Genomic DNA, 22,334 nt, shown 5'->3' with positions numbered 1-22,334 from the left:
GTTTTAATTATTGACGTTTATTGTAAGGTTCAAATAAATTTACCTGTGAATGCAGACACGACGGCTGGATTGCGTTTACATTACACTGAGATCTGATCACGATGCGTCCTCGACTACCTCTGGACCAGGACACGCTGATTGATAACATTTCCATCAGAAGCGCGTTTACACTCGTCTTTTCAATGTGTGTGTGGACAACTTCCGGATACAGGTCGCATGTTAATGCCAAGTGTAAACGCAGCCTAAGTGCAAATTGCCCACCTTGTTGGCAGAGGCTATTTACACTAACTCCGCCCACAAAATGACAGAAGACGCTGGATTATTAACAGTAGCAATAGTGTAGCGGTAATGTGCGTGGCAGAAAGTTTTGATGCAAATCAACCCGAGTTCGAATTCACCTTTTGCCGAACTCGCTCTACTCTCTTTTCCCATCACATATCATATCAGAAAGGCATTTATTTTCAATAAAAATGGAAAAAGTGTCTATCGTATCGTGTGTTTAATAATAAAGTGTTTAGGCTTAGGGGTACGTGTAGGGAGGGGCTTTATTGTCCCAATAAGGCGGCATTCATTTAATAATTTTAATAAATATAATAATTTACACTCCATGTTATAATAGCATACCGTTTAATGTACAACAGCACTGAGGTGCAAATAGTATAACTACATCTAACTACAATTTACACTTATTGGAAGGAAAATACTGCCACTTTTACATAGTGTAAATATAACCTAGCGCTGTTTTCACTTAGTGCAAATAGCCGCTGCCAATAAATTAACGGATTATGAGAAAGAACATTTTATGTGACTTTTCATGAAAATTAAGCACATTGATGATTCATACTCAATGATTTTTATTAGATTCTGATTGTTGCATTACAGTAATTTAGGCAACAAATACTACTGTGATATACAAATACAATTTAGTGATCATTTAGGGGGAAATAAAATGAGTGGATCAATAATCTTTTGTTTGCTTTAGATTTCTTTTCTTTTATTTGGGGGTGAAATATGACCAGGATATGATCTGGACAAACGTGTTTTTGATAATAAAGAGATTTATAGATGTCCATTAAAATTTTAATCAGACAATGAAATGTAACACTGTTTTGTATCGAAGTTAAAAAAATCAACTGTTTTTTTTTTTGTCCTAACAGGAACCGAAAGTGCTGCACAATGGCAAAATATGAGCCAATAAGGCCATATTCAATGTTCAAAACACAGTTACGTGGAGAAAGGATTTGGGCTGATGAGATTTCACTGTGGGAAGGGCTACCCAGAGTGCCAGAAACAGAAACCAAGTGGCTAACAGAATGTATTGTCTGATTAACATGATTCACTTTATCATGTTGTACACAAAAACAGCATGACTGAGCACTAAATTGAAATCCCAAGTGGCAAACGACACATGCTTCAAGTTACTGCCCACTGACCTTGATGGGGGGTTTGCGAGTGATATGCGACACGAGGAAGTTCATGGCAATATCCTCGCAGTTGATGTACTCGTCCACCATGTCACGTATGGCTTGAGGCATGACGTAGGAATAGAGGTATGCGTAATACTGAGGAGAGAAAGAAATTATGGCTTTTAATAAAAAATGAACACAAGAAAGTACCATGATGTTGTACAGAAATGCTCATAAATGAAATATGTCGTGCTGTTTGCTTATCCATCTGGAAAATGAGGCGCTGCATCATGCATTTGGTTGCACAACAACATACTTGGTAGCAACATGAGTTTTCAACTAACTAAACCATTTCCAGCTCCTATTACCTGTGTTACTTGGGTAAAACTACATAAGCTCCATGTCTATTTTTGGCATAATCAGGCTCTGGAAGTGTCAAAGTGGTCAAAGCTTCACCTTATGGAAGAAGGCCGCACCCGTCAGTACCATGGAGAGCTCGCAGGAGTAGTTCGAATTGTAGAGCCAAGATTGGTGATTTACATCCCAAGCATGAAACCTTCCCGGGAAACCTACAATCCGGTCTCTGGCCTCCCGCCACACCCTGGAAGTGGAGAAAGAGAAAGAGATGGGAATGCAAGAGTGGTTATTAATATAATATTCACTGAATAGCATTTGTTAAGCAATATATGGATGCCAAACAAAGCCCTTTAATACAGTAACTGAATACATAGGCTAAATAACTATAACCATGGCTTTTATTGCACAAAACTATAAAAGATCTCACAAAAAAAAAAAAAAACCCAGACCAACAGATTATAAACACCAGTCATAATAACATTGCTCAGAAATGGCAGCATCTTTTGCATCATAATGCAGACTTAAGTACTAAGAAAAGAAATCTGCTAATCAATCATCCAGACCAATTACCTATAGACACAAACATTTATTGGGAACATTAGTGTTGAGGATGTAAAGACCATTTTTACCCCAAAACAAACATATAATACACAAGCTCAACCAAAATCAAATCTCCCATTATCTGCTCCACGGACCAATGTCTAAACATGCAAACAAACAAGGAGTTGTTCACTCCTGTGTAACAAAATACACAGGAGTGGAGGAGAGCGTTTTCTTCAACTGTCATGGACTTTATCAGATCAGATGCTTTAAATTCCTCAAACTAACAACTGAATCTGCAGCTGTGGGCCTAAACTCTCCGAATGCAGAAACCCTGCAGGAACACAGTACAGCAGCGTAAAATATTTTTTTGACAAATACATTTAAAACGGGCATATAAATTTTATTTGAAAACACACTTTGGATCACACTAAAAATGGTATTCTTAAAATGCACAGACTGAGGTGGAAAAAAAGATCAGCTTACAATGTCTCTCCAATAGAAATATATTCTTTCCTTGCTTCATAAAACAATTTATTTAGAGTGACAAAATTGTTCATAAAATAAAACAGCATAACATTTCTTTAAAAGAGGGAAAACATAGAATAATGGGAACTATCTTATACAAATAAAAGCAAAAATACCCCTAAATAGATATTTTCAATTTTTAGGCATTGCTTTTTCAGGGTGTAATGTTTTACCAATCAATAATTGTAACTATTAAACATTATGGCTTGGGTGATTTAGCACAAAATAAAAAAAGTATCTCTACAATATTTTCAGCCTTTTGACTATATTCAGCATATATTCTTTAATACTGGTGTATTTGCTTTGAAATTTTAACAGCCAAAGTAAAGAAGTGTTTAATGCAAGAAACTGGCCAAAAAAAAGTGCCTTAGCATTCTGTATAATTGTCCATTCCTATTAAACATACTATGTTATGATCTTGCTATCACAAAAATCTTACCTGAACCCAAACATAATTTCATCATGTCGAAGATGGGCATCATCATCAATAGACAAAATAGCCTCAGTCTCGACTGCATCCCAAGGAAGAAAGCGATTGTTTAAGCTGTTTTTCTCTGTGCGTACCACCTGCAAAGAAAAGGCCCATCTGTCAACATGCCATATTATTGTGAATGACTGCTGAGGTAGAACATGGCATTATTACAAGGTTTTACTGGGCCAGACAGATATATAATACCAACAAATGCCAATCAAAACAACCTATTTCTTCTGGAAAGCATTTTTGATGACTTTGTGTGTTTAAAATGTAAAAATTATGTATCCATAATTAAAGATGCTCAATTTCAAAGTTCCAAATTACTTCTCAAAGACATGAAGAGAATAAGAAACTTGGGGAACTTCTGCATTCTATTTGGGATTTCATTTCAAAGTATAACCTTACTGTGGGCTTAATGCAGCACTGTTTCCTTTAATATCACCAGAACTAATTTGGCTTGCTGCCCTAGAGACATGAAAGCTATGCTTCAAAGACAGCAGAGAGAGCAGACCAAATCTACAGCAGAATGCAATGCTTGTGAGGTTCTATCACATTTAAGCCTTTGAGAATTCAAACTAATAACAGGCTTAACAAAATTTCTCTCACTGAGTGGTGCCTGCCTGTGCAAAACTTGCCACCATGATGCAAGGGTGCCATGCATTTCTAGGATGTCTCAGGTGGTTACTAGCTGATTGCTTACTGGCCCAGTAATACGAAATGACTAGAAGACATATGATAAATACATACTGAATGCTTACCACAATAGGTAGACCAATGTCTGGCCAGAGCAGATCATCAGAAGGTGGTTTGGGGGAATTCCACACAACCACCACTTTGTTGAGATAAGGAAGACCATTGAGTCTTTCCAGTGAGTTCATGAGAACCTCCTCCCGTTCATAAGTAAGCATGACCACAGTGAACTGCTCCCGTGGGACGTTACCTCCTAGAGCGGCCTGAAACTCTTTACCAGATCCCCCAGAACCACCACCGATAGGACGAAAACCAGTCCCCGACCCCAGAAACTTGGCCTCAGAAGGAAGTACAGGGTCCAAGGGGGTGTGAGGGAATAGATGGAAAGGGCCAGGTGCACGATTCCAGGTGCGGTAAACATCAGCAGCTGTGTAGGTAAAGTTACGCAAGAAGCGTGGCGAAGCATAAGGGGGCTCTACTTCAACAGGCCCTAGATCGAGGTCACCATTGTCAGCCATGTTAGCATCGGTTCCTGCCAACTTTCCAGCTTTGTGAGGAATCTCCTGGGCAGGCTCCTCACGTATGGGTGCCGCTGGTATCTGGATGCTGGTTCGTACACTAGCCAGTATGGTGCTGAATATGCTCTCAGAAGTGGAGAAGTACGTCTCCCAAAGAAACCGACCCTGCCGTCGCATGGCCAGAAGATCATTGTCTGAGATGCTACGCAACAGAAAGTGCAGCTCCGTAATGCGAGGCTTGGGTACCAAAATGACTGCCTCACTCCAGCGTATGAGGTGATGGTAGGGCAACTTCGAGTGGTCGCCAAGCACCACCGGTATTGCCCCAACTTCCAAAGCCTCAAAAAGTCTCATGCTACAGCCAGCAGTTGCCACCAACTGGCCATCACCTGGAGATATCACCAGGGCAAATGTAGAAACCTTCAGTACCTCTAAACGATCCTCACGCTCGCCACACAATGCCCACTCTGTCGGTAAACTTGTCTTGGGCTGATTCTTGCAAGTGAACTCAACAAGAACCTGGTCTAGGTGACTGTCCTGTACAGCTTTAAGTGTGCCAATAATGCGATCATCATAGTCAGCTGGTGGATCCCCTTCCATTTCTTCCTCAAAAGACTGTGGTGGGGCTTCAAGCAAGCTGCTCCTCAAAGACTCAACCTTTTCTCCCTGAAAGGTGAAGAGGTACTTCCTCTTGACAGGGACTTGAGGAGGCACCTCTAGGAAGTTTGGTTCAGACAGAGCGTGGACTAGAGGAGACACCACCATGTCGAAACCTTCTCTATATTGACGTTCAAAAAAGGTAGACTGTGCCACTGCTGCTCGTCCTGTGCTCACATTGTACAGGAAGTTCTGAGTCAGAGACTTTCTAGAAAGATGGACAAGCAAATGGTTGTGGCCATCCAACCTCCAATACGGCAAAGCCTTGAGCTGCTTTTCAAGGTCAGAAGGTGAAGCAGGGGGAGAGGAAGGTGATTCTTGTATTTCTCCAACAAGCACTATGTACAGACAGGCAATGTTTGGATTATTGGTGACATATACACTGCTTTTAACGGATGATGCGAAGGCTTGTTTGACAAGAGGGTCCAACTTCTCACCCCAAGGATATGATCCTGTGTCATAAACATAGACAGGGAAGCCAGATGTAAGTGGACATCTAGCGTAATCAAAACAAGAATGCAAACGACAGCTTTGGGCCGACTTAGGTGGAGGGTATCCAGGATCATCCTTGTCTGGTAAAAGTCTAACTGGCAACGACAGTTTTGGCTGGTTTTGAGCCATAAGTTCCTTGTAAGAGTGCTCTGTCTGGCTGATGACATTTTTGAGTTGTAGCAAGTCTTGTTTGGCACTGTCAATACTACGTTTACAAGCCTCGATGCGTAGGTTAAGTCGGGCTATCTCGCCATTGAGCTCTTGGCGCTTTGACTCAAGCTGAAGTAGCTCCTCGCTGACAGATTCCCGTATACGACACAGGTCTTGCACATGCTTTGCTTCACACAGCTCTCCTCCAGGTCTTGGCCCAAAAATGCGCTTATCTGGTCCCCCTGCTTCATCTATTGTCGTGAGGTAGTAATGTGCAATGAGAGGGAAGAAGACCAGAATGAAAAAGAGCATGAAACTGAGCCAGGTGAGCCGTACTCTCCGCAGTACCCATGGCTGACCGTTGTTCCCGATGATGCCTCCACTTCGCTGCATCGTGCAACTATCACTCTCCTTCGAACCAGATACGTGAATGCAGCTGTTGAAGAGATTCAGCTGCCATAATGCAACTTCATCTGTACTGTACACTTTGAGTTTCCAGAGTTTGTAACTTGGGTGTCCTTGTTTTAATTGGGACTTCTAATAAAAGGAAATTTCATCTTTCTCGTGACAGAATGATATCGTCCATAAACAAGGTCTTGTGTGTGGTATGATGTATGTTAAAACTGAAACTATCCAAGAGAAGAAGGAGAGTCCCAGACAGCAGTAAAAACTGAGTGCCCTTGATGGAGATCAGCAATGGAGGCATGGCTGATCTTCATTTTTCTTTGTGGCATCATACTCCGGTCACTCTTCCATAGTTGGGACTCATAAATTGGCCAAAGTGTGCCATGAACTCTTGGAGATACTGCATGCCATCCAACTTCCTTCAATCTGTAAAACAGAGAGCAAGTATCAGTTATTTGCACATAGAACAGAACATGCATAAGAACTAGGTGTGTAACGATACACTCATGTCACGATTCGATACATAGCACGATACTGAACTCACGATACAATATTATTGCCAATATTATTTAATAATATTATTTAAAAAATCCATATTTATTCATACCCATCACCCAAAAGCCAGTATTAGTTTTCCTACAGTGTTCATAGGCTTGCAGCCTCCATGTTACAGCTAATGCTGTGATATTTTATGTTAGTTTTATCTTAAACATAAAATAACCTGATCCTGATGATCAAGGCATGCGACTGTTATGACTTGTCTAATTTTCGGCATCAATTTTTCATCTTGCAACAAAATCCTGTCTATTCATTGTATGCATTTGAAGGTGGGTTTTAACCCAAGAGTACCTAAAATAAAAAGAGTTTAATATACAGGTTTGTGGCTCTATTTCTTTTTATTAATTAACCACTCGTAAACTTATGTTCACCGTTTAAAAATAAATAAATATAGGATTTGTATTAAATCTATATTCATTGAGTCGAATCGGGAATAAAATCGAATTTAGAATTGGAATTGAATCGAGAATCGAAATCGAATCGAATTGGAACATCTGAATCGATACCCAGCCCTAATTCCAACAGAGTTCTCTGTATCACTTCTTGAATAGTCTGCCACTATAATTCAAGTATGCATGTGAAATATCTACTGTAGGACAATACGCTTGCAATGTAATGGTCAAGCATTTACGCCTATATTTGTTTCTGGCCTAAGAGATTCTCTGGCCAAATCGCAGTTCTAATTAGCATTTACATTATGCAATTGGCAGGAGATGTTTTTGCACAGGGTGCCACAAAAAACAGTTTGCACCCATTTGTTAGATTCTAAACCAACTGGCAGCGCTCAGAATGACCTCACAGGCTTGTCCTATTCACTGAACACATTATCTGGTACGCTGACAGCTAGCTTCAAGCATTAGCAGCTGTTCTAAAGCAAACTCACAGAGCAAACACGCCATAAGGCATGCGTACAGGAAAAAAAGAAACATGTGAATCGCCTCAAGTGACTGTCTCTGCTAGATTTGCCCATGTAGCCGTCAGTAAAAGCCATGCAAGATTTCAGAGAGCTTCATTATCTCTGGATGAGAGGACATGCGGGATGATTTTCCCTTTAATGGAACAGATTTTGACATAGCCACTGATCCTGCAGCAGGGAAGAGATGCACAATCACACGCTTCTGTCTGGCTCATACACTGTACTGATCATCCAAATCTCAGAAATCAAAACAAAAATCTATAGTGCACATTAGGATAAGCCTATACTAGGACAATACAATGACATGGCAGTCTCCACATTACAAACTAAAGTGGTATGAAGGAGCTAATGTTACATCAGAGAAGCAGAGCAAGGCTGCATTGAAATTTGTATATTATCCATACAAAAATTACACAATATTAGTGCCCATCAAAGCATGGTATATGATATACATATCTATATAGCATGCATTTTGGATAATTTTTTGACTATATGGTGACTAATGTATGTGTGGGTGTCTAAATGTATTGTAATGTACAATGTACAGTGACCTTGAGCTATGGAAAGGCGCTATATAAATAAAACAACTTCTTATATTGTGAAGAGTATGGTTAATATGTATATGTTGGTCATTGGCTGTCATTTTCTATTCTACATACAAAATAAATAAATAAATGCCCTTTCCATCACCAGCGTAGTACATACATTTTTTGCATGTACTTTTTACATTTGTAGTACTAAACAAATTGGGATTCAGCACAAGTCTGATCTCTGTTGCTACTTAAAGATTACGAGACCTTGCTCTCCTCAGATTAATTACTCTAGATCTCCAGAGAAACGTTAAAGTGATGAGAGACAGACACTGAGGGACAAATTGGGGCTGATAAAACACTTACCCTCTGAAGACCTGAAGTGGATAATCATTCTTTGTGACCTTTCCTTTTAAAGCTCCATTATTTCGCATCCTTCCACTGCTGTATTGTTATTTGTGGTTGTACACCAGACTAATAGCATACGCTAGTCACATTGATGTACTTAAAAAAAGAGAGCATATAAACTCTAGATCATAAAGGCTAAACTCTGTGTTCATGTTATGCAATAGGCAAGACAGGGTTAATGTTCCATTAACAATTCAGGCCATTTCTCCTCTCTTGGGAGTTTAGATTCAGTCTGCTCGATTACACAGGATATTTTCATTAGCATTCCTGAAATACAAGTATTTTACTAACAAATATCAGTGTGCAAATAATGCAATTCAAAGAAATCAATATTTATAGATATATAAACATCAGAAGTTACCTTAATATGTGCACTGTTCAAAAGTTTCTTATATATATATATATACTTTTATTTAGCAAGGAGGCATTATGCTAAATGTTTTCTGAAGTCTTGGCCATCACAAGAATAAATTACATTTTAAAAACATTCAAATAGAAAATTATATTAAATTGTAATCATATTTCACAATATTACTGTTTTTACTAATTTTTTTTTTTTACTTGGTGTGACTTTTCAAAACAAAACAAATCTTACTGACCCCAAACTTTTGAACTGTAGTGTATATGCATTAGTAGCAATACAGATGTTTAACTTTATTTAGCTATTCCAAAATATACAACGCCACGTTCAACAGCAAAAAAAAAAAAACAAATCTGTTTAATTAAAGTGTCAGAAAGAAAAGGATCTAAAAATAAACGACTGCTTTAGTGGAAGAAACTTTGACTAATGTTATGGACTTCTAGGGGGAAAGCCACAAAATGTAGTAGTGTTTCATTTTTATTTTGGCTGATCTCTATGCCGGACTTGCACACAAACTGCATTGCAATCATTTCCCAAAATGTCATTTATGTGGAAATGTTACGTCTGTAAACAGGACATTAACAGGCCAGAGTCGGACGCAAAGAAGAGAACACAGACGCAGCAGAGCAAACACTGTACAGGCAGCAAGCTCACTGTTCGCAATGCTCGAAATATAGGAAGAAAAATATAAATATTGAATTAGGGGTGGAATTTATATGGATGTATCTCTGAAGGGAACGGACTGTCTTCAGAAAAGTTTCGATGGCATTTTCTTTTCCTCTTACCTTTGTAAACAGGTGAAACTCGACAAATTTTTATATGGTGCAAAAGTTCATTTATTTCAGTAATTCAACTTAAAAGGTGAAACTAATATATTATTATATAGACTCATTACATGCAAAGTGAGATATTTCAAGCCTTTATTTGTTATTATTTTGATGATTATGGCTTACAGCTTATGAAAACCTTTTCACAATATTCTAAATTTGAATTTGGGGTTTTCATAAGCTTGAAATATCTCACTTTGCATGTAATGAGTCTATATAATATATTAGTTTTACTTTTTAAGTTGAATTACTGAAATAAAGGAACTTTTGCACGATATTCAAATTTTTCGAGTTTCACCTGTATATTAAGCACAGCTCTGCTTTGTATCCAAAGAAACCACTGCTGTTCCATAAGCGCCACCTACTGTCAGAGAGAGAGAATTTGCATTTTCATTCAGTCAATCAGTTGTTTTTGTTTTGTGCAGGTGTCAGACCATTGTGTTTTTGTTTTAAATCTTGAAATTATACAAATCTAATTCAAAAACAACTGCTCATGTGTAGCAAATTTGTTTGGATTGTGATTAAAACGCAGTGGTTGCCTCCAATTTCAATGGCTACAGATATTTTTTGTTTAAGGCTAGTTTAAAAAAAATATATTGGCAACCAATATCATAATTGGCCAATTTGCTTATAAATTTTTTTAAATAATCGGTGCATCACTAGTATATTGGATTTGTGCGTCAGGTTTTAAAGTGACAACAGCCTAATAATCCTGCTGCTGTGTTAATCAAAGAACAAGAAAGAGAAAATCACTTACTCTTAACTGAATAACTTTAATTGTAAGAATTAATCCGCATTTATTTATTTTTTTACAATGAAAATGACCCAGTGTTATTTTATTTTGATTACTTTATTCAATTTCTGTAGTACTTCTTACCTGAATACTAATGTTATTAGACATGCCTAAAAAACTTAAAGCACTGTCTATTTAATTTGTATCTGAATTCTATTGTATTTATTTGTGCTACTACTTGTCATTTTTACATTTTGTTCTTTTATTACTGTTTGTTTACTTGTCTTTTTTGTGAATTCAATTCAAAGTTTGAAATCAAGCTTCCTTGTGCTGTGCGTGTAAGCTATTGCAATAAAATGACACTATTGAAAAAACAAAACAAATAGATTTTCAACGGATGGAAAAAAATATGGGATCATATAAAAAATATTTTAAAAGTTTTTCCCTGTGATATCGGAAATGGTATTGATATTTTCAAGGTATCATATCGAAGTTAGAAATTCCAGTCTCGTGAGTCGTGACAACACTAAGATGTAGAAAATGGGTCTTATAAAGCAGAATAGTTTCCCCCCTGTGGGTACGCAAGACCCAGCATGCCTGAGCTCTGTCTCTGTGAATCGCCCGGACATTAACATGAAACTGGACGTGTTTTTGAAGAACTTCTTCACACTGACCTGTGAATTCCTATTCTCTGGAATAAAAACTCTCCATCTAATCCTCACACTGCCTCCGGGTTGTGAAGGCAAAGCAAATTTACCACAGGCCAATATTTGACCAGTTTAGTAAACGGAAGGAATTTTTTTTTCAGTCCGGCCACGGCCGAGTAGCAGCAAATACGGATGAAAGCAGGAAATTATGGATCCCTTATTATCGGTGCGAGCATATTTTTTATGCAGCACTGACATTTCCCGACAACAGAGTAACCAATTTTCTCGGAGCGAAATTTGCTTTGAAGGCGAGAGTCCAAGAAGCACCAGTGTAAATACAAAAAAAGGACTGTACTTTAATCAAATATCAGTCCCCACCAGCACAGCACAGGAGAACTTTCCTTCTCCTTCCTCTTTTTCCACTTCCTTACCAAAAGGGATGTTCAATAAGGCAAACATCAATATTATTATTTCTAAAGTTTAGGTTAGTGATTTGAAAAAACCCTATCACTATTAAATATTAAACTACATGCCAAACATCACACCTCAGCAAATGGTTATTAGCGCCCTGGCAACAGCCAAGCACTTTGATAGTGAGTTTTACACTGTTATAAAATGTAGTGCTATCTGTGCATTTTGCATGAACCTGAAACGGCTTTAAAAATGCGTAGGGAAGTGCATGTAGGGAAGTTAATGTTTCCCTACGTCTCAATGAATCTTTATCAAATGTTCTTGTCAGAGTTGTTGCTCTCCTTGACATCTAATGGCAAATTTACACTGCAAAGGTGGCATAGAAGCACTTCATTTAGGTGTCTTTACACAGGCTGTTTAATGCTGCTCAGAGGTGGTATAAATGCACTTACACAGCAATTTCAACTGTATACTTTGACACAAGGGGCTGAGGTGGGTCAGAGAAGGCATACTTTGGTCTAACTTTTATGTAACATTATGTCCATATACACATGCACAGAACAGCCTTAACTCTGCTGTGTAAAGAAGTCTAAGTAACATATGTGACCCTGGACCACAAAACCAGTCACATGGGTACATTTTTTTAAATTGACGTACATAACATGAAAGCTGAATAAATAAGCTTTCCATTGGTGTATGGTCTGTTAGGATAGGACAATATTTGGCCGAGATACTACTATTAGAAAATCTGGAATCTGAGGGAGCAAAAAAATCTAAACATTGAGAAAATCTCCTTTAAAGTTGTGCATTTATGTTTGTGATTGTGCTGCATTCACTCACAAAAATACATGTTTTATATATTTACAGTAGGAAATTTACTAAATATCTTCATGGAACATGATCTTTACTTAATATCCTCATGATTTCTGGCATAAAAGAAAAATGTATAATTTTGACCCATACAATGTATTGTTGGCTACTGCCACAGATATACCCGTGCGACATGTGACTGGTTTTGTGATCCAGGGTCACATAATGCATAACACTCTAACTTCAATATATAACCTCAGATTTCATACCAAGGCAAAATGAAATTCCAGACTGTATAAAATAACTCGGCAAAGCATTCGGCGCACACAATTTAACTAGGGCAAGCTTTTAGCTGGATCGATGTTCTACATAAAGCAGTTTAAAAATCAGACAGATGTTGAGCTGCACTTTGGGACATTTTCTCCGGGCAGGAAAGATTTGGCAGTACTTTCTCCCAGATGATCTTCAAAACTCAATCAATGAGTCACTCATTTCCTAATGCACTGCTGAAACAATATAGACCACTGAGATAATACAGCCTTGTCTCATTGAATTATCTCAGATGCATTCTTCTGCATGATGTCAATATGAAGTTAAGACAGAGTAAAATGCAAAAAAAAGGATACAATACATTAAGTAAAAGAAAACTGTGAGGCTCCAAAGTGACTTTTTAAAGCATTTCCTCCCTTACTTTTTACTCCCGCCATCATTTTTCGATCTAAAAAAGTTTGCCAAAGTAGGCCAATAAGTTCTCAATGTTCTTTTATTATTGGTGAAAAACTTCAGTTTTATGGTCAATAGATCTTCCCCTGTCATCAATAAAAAGGAAAGCTGCGCTGCTAACGTTGTATTGGCAGGGAGGGAAAAATAAACTCAGTATTGAAGTCCTCTGACCTAGAAACGCCTGGTTCACACACACATCTTATCTGCTCTTCTACGGAAAAGTCAAGCTCCTAAAATATTTCCGTGGAAGTAAAACAGCTGTGTTTAATTAACTTATGCTTGATCTATCAGAACATTCTGCACTGAATTCAACATTAGTCAAATATCCTAGACAAAAGTTTTGGCTCAAAAGCCACACATTGGGCTTTAAATAGTACATGGAGAGCGCACGCAGTATAATTCCCTTTGAGATGTTCTCTGTCGATTGGTTCCACTTTAAATCTAGTATTTCTTGCTCAGACTGAATGCCTCAGAAATCTTGCCAGATGACCATGCATGGATAGTTTTCTTTGTCTAGCATGCGCTAACAGGTCCCACTGTGAGACCTCCTACAGTGGGCTTTAGGCGCATTTGCCCTGTCAGTGTTAGCAAGAAATTCAACTCTAATTTCTCTCTGTTTCACCCTGATTTGGTGCATACGCCCAATGTCTTCCTTCGGGCAACACACAATCCCAAAAGGCCACCTTTATTTCAAGCCTGACAAAATAACATTCCTGTTATGAAATCGAGTCATCAGAGTGATTTGTAGAGACGAGACAAAGTCTGGCTTCTAACAATGATCATTTTTTAGTCTATAGACTAAAAATAAAATTTGATACATGTAAAAAAAGTCATTATGTTCAGTTCCTAGACTACTTTTCCATATCATAATCAAACATATGATAAAAGTAACTACTTATTTCTGAGAGTTATACACTCTAAAAAATGCTGGGTGGTTTCAACCCAATTTTGGGTCAAATATGGACAAACCCAAACGTTGGGTTATAAATGTAATTTAAAAATTTAACCCAACGGCTGGGTTTGTCCATATTTGACCCAAAATTGGGTTGAAACAACCCAGCATTCTTTAGACTGTAAGAACGACGATATAGCTCATTACACTTTTGCAAATATGTATAAATATTAAGGTTGCTTCTAACAATGATAATTTTTTAGTCTACACTCTAAAAAATGCTGGGTTGTTTATTTTGGGTCAAATATGGACAAACCCAAACGTTGGGTTATAAATGTAATTTAAACATTTAACCCAATGGCTGGGTTTGTCCATATTTGACCCAAAATTGGGTTGAAACAACCCAGCATTTTTTAGACTGTAAGAACGATGATACAGTTCACTACACTTTTGCAAATATGTATAAATATTAAGGATATCTATTATATTAAAGGAGACAAATATAATAACTAAAAGTTAAAAATATGCCTTAAAGTAATCATCTGGTTACAGTATGCTAATAAGAATGAAGAATAAGAGTAAAATGTACTTATGTTGTTAAAAAAAAAAGTTGCCACAATGTTAAAAGGCTTAATGGTCCTAAAAATAGGTTCATTATCAAAAGAGGCCACAGCTCCAAAGCTGTTTACCACAAACAAAGTAGCAAACGCCCCATTAGATAGATGATAACGTCTTCCACAGACAATTATCTATATGCATAGCAACAAAAAACAATCGTCCTCCACCTGAAATCTTGTTGCACTTACATTTTTTTTTTTAAATACTTTTTTTATTCTGTCTTTCATTTCTTTGTGGACATCCTAACAGTCTGACATGAAGCAAGGTGAGGCATTTTCTACAATGAAAGACTGCCTGCATGCTTTGCATACTTCTGCTCTGCGCTAAAGGTATGTACTTTGCAGAGAATGTGAGTTAATAGAAAGTATTGGGACATACTTCCACATCATTAAATTCCATCTTGATACCACGTTTGGAATTACATGTATAATTAGACCGGAATGTAGATTAAGAACTTGAATTTTAAGAAGATGAATTTTAAATGGGACCTGTTATGCAAAATTCACTTTTATATTGATTAAACAAATGTGCGTCGACACTGTGTTACACAACACAACCACCCTATAATGGTAAAATTCCACCCACTCCTTTTTTTTTATATTCCCCATAAATCATAAACGGTCTCTCAAAATGAGTCATTGGCATTTTCTACACATTAAGACAATGTAACAGGCCAAGACTGGTGACAAAATCTGCCCTGTTATCTTAGATCCTCGCTAGAGCAGCAAGTGGAAACACAGAATGTCTCAGCTACGTGATAAACAATCTAGGCTAACTGTTCTTTGGTTGGCTGCATCAATGAACACAGAATGTGTTTTTCCGATCGACTGCGATACTTTTCTATGGCTTTTCTATGTAAACGTGCTAGACGGACGAAAAAACTTTTAGCGTTTTATGTTCAAACCGGAGTCAGAATGATGGAGAGACTCAAGAAGAAGTGACAACATTTCTGAATGGTTAGTTGATGAATTTATATCAATTTTAGGGTTGGTGATGTCACTAACCCGTGAGGAATGTCGTGTAGTTCTTACCAGCCGTTTATTGTAGTTCTTAAAAAGTGATTTCTTTAAAAGCAAATATCTCCCTTTGCTCTGAACTTTTAGCGTTGTAACTTTGCAGATGTTGTTTATGATCAAACAGCAACATTACACACTAACTACAGCTAGAAAAGTCAAATCATAATCAACCACCCCTTTAAATACGCAGCGCTCAAGTTAAAGGAAGATTAAAATCCTTAAAAAAAATTCAGGAATAAATAAATGGCCCCCGAATGGGAGAAAAAAAGACTAGCACTAGTTTACATAGTAAGTAATGGAAAAGCAGCGCTTTAAAAGCAATGCAAAACAGCTTTTTTGTTTTGTTGTTCCCGCAGTATCCGAGGCACAGCCCTCTTCTGGAAAGGGGGGCGGAGAGCAGCACCTCATTTGCATTTAAAGATATACACACATATACACAGACAATTTGGGCATGGCGTAATAAATGATCTGTGGGGTATTTTGAGCTGAAACTTGCACATACACATTCTGGGCTCACTTTATACTACATTATAGTTCCCTTTTAATTTCACAATGAATTAATTTTAGCCTAAATGTGCCAGCTTCGCCTCAGTCATCACCATTTTCTACTGAAGTATGAAAAAATATCTCCACTGTAGCTCAAGAAATTATAGTACTAGCCCAGAAGGCAAACACAGACTCAAGCTATATACCCTCATTCCCTACATTACTCCACTAATACAGTCCAGTTGAAACGAGCGAGCGAATTCAGACATGGTTTGTGCTCGCTGTTTAATGATCATTTGAAAAACTGGCAGCTCCATTAGTAATGAAAAGATTTATCTTGAACTCCGTCATGTAAACTAACATGTCTAAGCCTTAATTAAACAATTTAATAATCAATTAAAAAGGAATTGAGTATGATATATCACGCTGTATACCACATTGGACCAACGATTTGGAAAATGCGGGCGCCATCTTCTGGTCAGACGTGGGAAATCATTCGGCACGACCCTCACAGTGTATTATGGGTATTCTCTAGCCGCTGAGTGCACTTCAGTTGTACATTCGTTGTTGCGGTGAATTACGGGATTGAATGAGTGCACTCGATAGTGTCCACTTTGGTTTCGGACACCAATACAAATGCTGTCCCTTCAAATCGAGCGTCATTTGAGTGAATGAGGGTGATTTCGGACACAGCCTGAGACCATAAATAGTATCCATCTTATTTTTCAACGAGCAAGTAAACTATTTTCTGTAAATGTGCGAGACTTCCAGTTCATTAGTCGCTATAGTGGAGTAAACGGTAAAACTCTTTGCGCTACAAACTAACATGTTTATAATTAAGACACTACATTAAAATAATAGGGTAAGAAATACCAGTTAGCAGCATAACAAGCTTTTGTGTACAGCTAAAAATAATGACGACACCGGAAGCCAGAAACGTTAAATTTACAAATGGCCGTGTCCACTCTTACTTGAAAAATCAGGTGTATCCCATCCACATGCTATTTTCAACATATTATGATTTCACTAATCCGACATACCATTCATCTTCGATATTATGCAAACTGGTTTGCTACTAGGCTAGTCCAATTACCTAACGTAACCTCGGCTCTCTAAAGGAAACCAGGGGTCTCATTTATAAAACTGTGCGTAGGATCCTTACTAAAAGTGTACGTGCGCCCGAAAGCCAAAAATGACGTACGCAAAAAAATATTCAGACTTATAAAAGCGTGCGCACGCCAGAACCTGCGCATAATTCACTTTATAAATCCCACTCAGCGGGAGATTGTGCGCACATGCGTCTCCTCCCCGAAATAACCATATATGGAGCTTACAACGGCTAGTTTTACTATGCATATCCTCATCTGCATATCATTTGCATATGATTATTCATCCACGTGATAACATGTTTAACGGTACAAGACATTAGGAAAATATGAAATACGGATGTGCGTCACATTACATTAATAAAAATAATTTAGTAGCCTATCCTTGCCTTGTTTTTGAATAAATAAATCAAATAGTGTAAAATACATTTCAGAGAAAGTTTTTCTCAATCTTTTCCACTGACCAAATAGTCTTTTTAATTGATTTATATTTGTAATGGAAACAGATAGACCTTGTTGTGCATTATGTTTGCACAATCTGCTATTATCATGATAAGCAATCTCTGTAGTTAAAACATTGAAACACAGCATGCCAAAGGAAAAGTGTTCAAAAGCATTGCATCCACAACAAATATTTATAGGCTATTTATTGTATATATATATATATATATATATATTTTTTTTTTTTACTTTTTTTTTTTTTACTTTCAGTACGCCTAAATGTCATGTAGTTTAAGTGTTTAACTCCGTTAATGGGAATGGCATATTTAATCTAAATGTTTATATCAGAAATAAAACATAGTTTAAATCATTGTTTTAAATAAACTGTAGCCTATTTATGATTAGGACTCATAATGAAGATTTAGCCTACAGTTTTACTTCATCTGCTGTTAGATATGCGTCAGTTTCACTAACGGCCCAACGCGCTCGCTGGCGCGGACATTTAAGGTGTGGATATTTGCTTCAAGTGATAGGCTTGGTGAGTGAAATTATATTTGTATTATCTTTCTGTATAGGCCTATGTATCATTCTATTTCGATTTCCTGTCTAAAAGTGACCAAAAAGACATTTAACTCCAGCTCACCATCGGTGTCGCCAAACTGCTCCGTCTCCAAAACGTTCGTACGCATGGGTCAGAGTTTGCGTGCAGGTGCGCACATTTTCCCGTCAAGTTTGTTTTTATAAATCACAACTTATGCGTCGGAAGTGGCGTACGCCTCTTTCTGGGCCTGTTTTGTGCGTACGCACCGGTTATAAATGAGGCCCCAGGTGTTTATAGCTTTATACCTGTTCCAGCTCATCTTTCAGGGCTCGATCACTGAGGAGAACGGAGCTGTAGTCGAATATTATTCAGCTCTGAAAGCTGACAGCCAATTCACATAGCCTACAGGCAGCTTCAAGAGAAGTCACAAGAGGACTCAATCCTTCTCTCAGGAGATAGATATTAAGTATAAATAAACTGATAAAGATATGGAGTACAGGTAAGTGGAGGAAATATCACCACAATGTGTGAACCAACCAACAAGCAGTATTGGAGAATCTTTTGCCTGATAATATTCAGAATATGCTCAATAATATCCACGCTGTTTATGGGAGCTTGTCAAGTGTTATCTTGTCTTGCATAACATCTCACATCTGGGAAGGAAAATGCTGAGGCAACTGGTCTGGTGCAAGGCACACAGCAAAATGTATTTTTCAAGAAAAATGGAATCATCAAGATTGCAAATGTGAACATCTTTATTAAAACTAGACGTTGTAGAATGTGAACGCCATTTGCAAAACTCATCTGTATAATGCTTGGTTGTTGTGGGTCGTTGCCAAGGCATTGCTAAGGTTTTCAGTTTTTTTTTTATCAAGATACTATGGGGTTGCTAAGGTGTTCTGAGTGGTTGCTAATAGCGATCAAGTAGTTACTTATGGGCAAAAGAGTCCACCCTTAAATCTCTACAATATTCTGTTTTCTATTAAAATGCCTATTTCAATATATAGGCTACTTGGCCAAAATCGTTAGTCTGATCTATTACAAAAGAAAAATCACACCTCAAATTGTGGATTGTTGAGGTGTGATTTTACTTTTCTACGATTTTGGCCACGTATATATTGAAATAGGCCTATCAATATATCATATATTGAATCAATTATGTTTGCCGTCTATCTTCCTATCATCTACACACAGAAACACAACGGTCTTCATAAAAACCCGGCACAATAAGTTTGGTTGAACTTGAAGATATTGTGACAGAAATCTATTGAATTTAATTATTAATATTATTACAACTTTATTTTAACATAATCCCCCCCCCCCCCCCCCATGTTTTAAATTTAACAGTAACCTGTTGTGCAGCACTTTGTTTGCCAAAGAATTAAAGGAATTGTTCAATTGAATTTGATTACATTTTAAAAGATTTTTTTTTTTTTCTGTTTTATGCCTTCACTGTTTTTGATAATACAAAGATAATAAAGTTTTATGAATTCAAATGATTAGACATACTTTTTGAGTACTAAAATAAAATCTAATTTAACCATTAAAATGGAATCCAGCAAAAAAAATTAAGACAAAAAAAAAAAATAATAACAGTGATGCCCGACTTAGCAAATGTCACTATTCACCCAAAATAAACCAGTCTCTAAACTGTGAGAATTCAATGTACTTTCATTCTTTTGACATACTCTTCGAGAGACAGAAGCCTGGTGATATCACCCAGGGGTGAAAGCACAATGTGTGTGTGACCTGACAGCCTTTTCCAGCTCACATCCCTCTGACATTTATGAGGCAGAAAAGCAGTGATCACCTGATGTTGTGGTTCCGATACCCACCCTGAATGATTCCATTATGGCCGAGCTGGGCTGCTAGCGAGATGTTACGCTTTTCATTTACACATCCATTAGCCTGGAGCCGGACTGCAGCCGCAGATACGGAGCTGTGCTTTCTATAATTAGCACTTTAATTTAACGTGACTGCACGCTCTGTGGTTTTTCTCTTTTCCATTTCCAGGAGAGTTGATATATAGAAGAGAAAGTTAAAAGGAAAAAAAAAAGGGTTAATGATTCAGCACCATCTGACACCTTTAATAACCAATTCCATGAAGACATGCCACTGGAATCAGACCCGCGGTGTTTCTCTGTCGTTTGTGAGGGCAACCATGATGGGAGGCTCCTATGTTTGGCACTAGGGATGTCACTGTGATAACTTTCAGTTTTCTGGAATATAAACTTGTGAAAACAGTCAAAACACCGGTAGTATTACTGGTAACAAGGTTGGTGTTCAGATTCAGATTCTGATCATTTGCGGCCATCAGGGAAACATTTTACAAGATATTTTACAATGATCTATTAAGTTCCGTATCAATTACAAAGTATTGTTACTGACCTATAAAGCCCTAAATGGTTTAGCTCCTGTGTATTTAAGAGATCTTCTATCGCCATATAATCCATCGCGCTCTTTAAGATCGCTAAATTCGAGGCTTCTGGTCGTACCTAGGATAACTAAGTCCACTAAAGGAGGGAGGGCGTTTTCACATCTAGCTCCTAAACTCTGGAATAGCCTTCCTGATATTGTCCGAGGCTCAGACTCGCTCTCCCAGTTTAAAACTAGATTAAAGACGCATCTCTTTAGCCAAGCATTCACATGATGCATCTCATACCTTCTATACTACAGTTAAATCAGATCAAATGCATTCATATTATGAACAGCAGCTACGCTAATTATTTCCCATCTGCCTTTTTTGTTGTTATCTCGGGACGCCTGTCCCTATAACTCACATAGAGTTCGTCAGCTCCAGTTATGTATCCAGCCTCTCTAGGAGACTTCAGATGCCTCAACGCCTGTGATGAGACGACTCGACGCCTGTGAAGAGACGACCCAACGCCGGCGATATGTTATGCCCTAAATTTTATGATTAACTAACTGTATTTTTGTATGTATATTTTGAAATGCATTTTCTGTAAAGCTGCTTTGAAACAATTTGTATTGTGAAAAGCGCTATACAAATAAACTTGAATTGAATTGAATTGATCTGTTGTGCATCAAATCCTCTAACATTGTCCTGTGACCTGTCAGTCATCTCTTACTCATCTCATCACATAATAAGTGAAATCTGACTCCTGCTGCACTGCTGTATGTAACACCGACCACAGCAAGCCTATTTGGCACACAGGCAACAAAAAAGAAATGAAACTATACAATAATACAAGGAAACGTTGACTTTTTTTAAGCCAGTGAAACCCAATTTAAAGGGGTGGTATAATGCCATTTTCACAAGATGTAAAATAAGTCTCTGATGTCCCTAGAGTGTGTGTGTGAAGTTTTAGCTCGAAATACCCAACAGATATTTGTATATAGCATGCTGAAATTGTCTCTTTTTGCGGGTGAGCAAAAACGCACAGTTTTTGTGTCTGTCTCTTTAAATGCAAATGAGCTGCTGCTCCCGGCACAGGGGGCGGAGCTTCAACAGCTCGTGTCCTTTTTCCTCACACACACATGCACTGAACATTTCAAAAACGTTTAGCCTTTTATATTCAAACCGGAGTCAGACAATAAGGGAGAGACTCAAGAAGTGACAACATGTAGAAGCAACAGGACATTTCTGAATGGTTAGTTGATGAATTTATGTTGCTTCTAGTTATCTTCTAGTCATTTATTAGCATATTCTGTCATGCTAATCTATAAATCGCGTTCCCGGAGGAGGGGTTTATGTACATTTTAGGGTTAGGGATGTCACTAACCCGGGAGGAATGTCGTGTAGTCTCTACCAGCCGTTTGTTGTAGTCCTTAAAAAACATTTCTTTAAAAGCAAATATCTTCCTTTGCTTTGAACTTTGAGCGTTGTAACTTTTCAGATGTTGTTTAAGCTCAAACAGCAACATTACACACTAACTAAAGTTAGAAAAGTGAAATCATAATCAAAATCTTTAAAGCAATCCTACTATTAAGCAAGTCTATAAAAATAAAACAAAATTATCCTTTATTAGAGCTTCCTCTCAATTACTATTGCTCACACATCGTATTAAACTAATCTTTTGGGATTAGCCCATCCTGCAGTGTTTGTGCTACATGATCGATATCTTAAATGGA

At 37.7% G+C, this 22,334-nt stretch overlaps 1 protein-coding gene across 1 annotated transcript in view; it reads right to left on the bottom strand.

Annotated features, from left to right (window-relative positions):
- Positions 1-22,334, bottom strand: part of extl3 (exostosin-like glycosyltransferase 3) — a 32,371-nt gene that overhangs the window by 4,905 nt on the left and 5,132 nt on the right. The window contains exons 2-5 of the mRNA XM_079584813.1: positions 4,065-6,644; positions 3,271-3,398; positions 1,863-2,007; positions 1,434-1,562 (exon numbers count right to left, since the gene is read on the bottom strand). Coding sequence (XP_079440939.1) covers positions 1,434-1,562; positions 1,863-2,007; positions 3,271-3,398; positions 4,065-6,206 — 2,544 coding nt within the window. The 5' untranslated portion in view covers positions 6,207-6,644. The remainder of the gene's footprint in view (positions 1-1,433; positions 1,563-1,862; positions 2,008-3,270; positions 3,399-4,064; positions 6,645-22,334) is intronic.

Source organism: Phoxinus phoxinus, assembly GCF_949152265.1.
Source record: "Phoxinus phoxinus genome assembly, chromosome: 16".
Classification (NCBI taxonomy): domain Eukaryota; kingdom Metazoa; phylum Chordata; class Actinopteri; order Cypriniformes; family Leuciscidae; genus Phoxinus; species Phoxinus phoxinus.
This window is presented reverse-complemented; position numbering and strand designations above follow the sequence as displayed.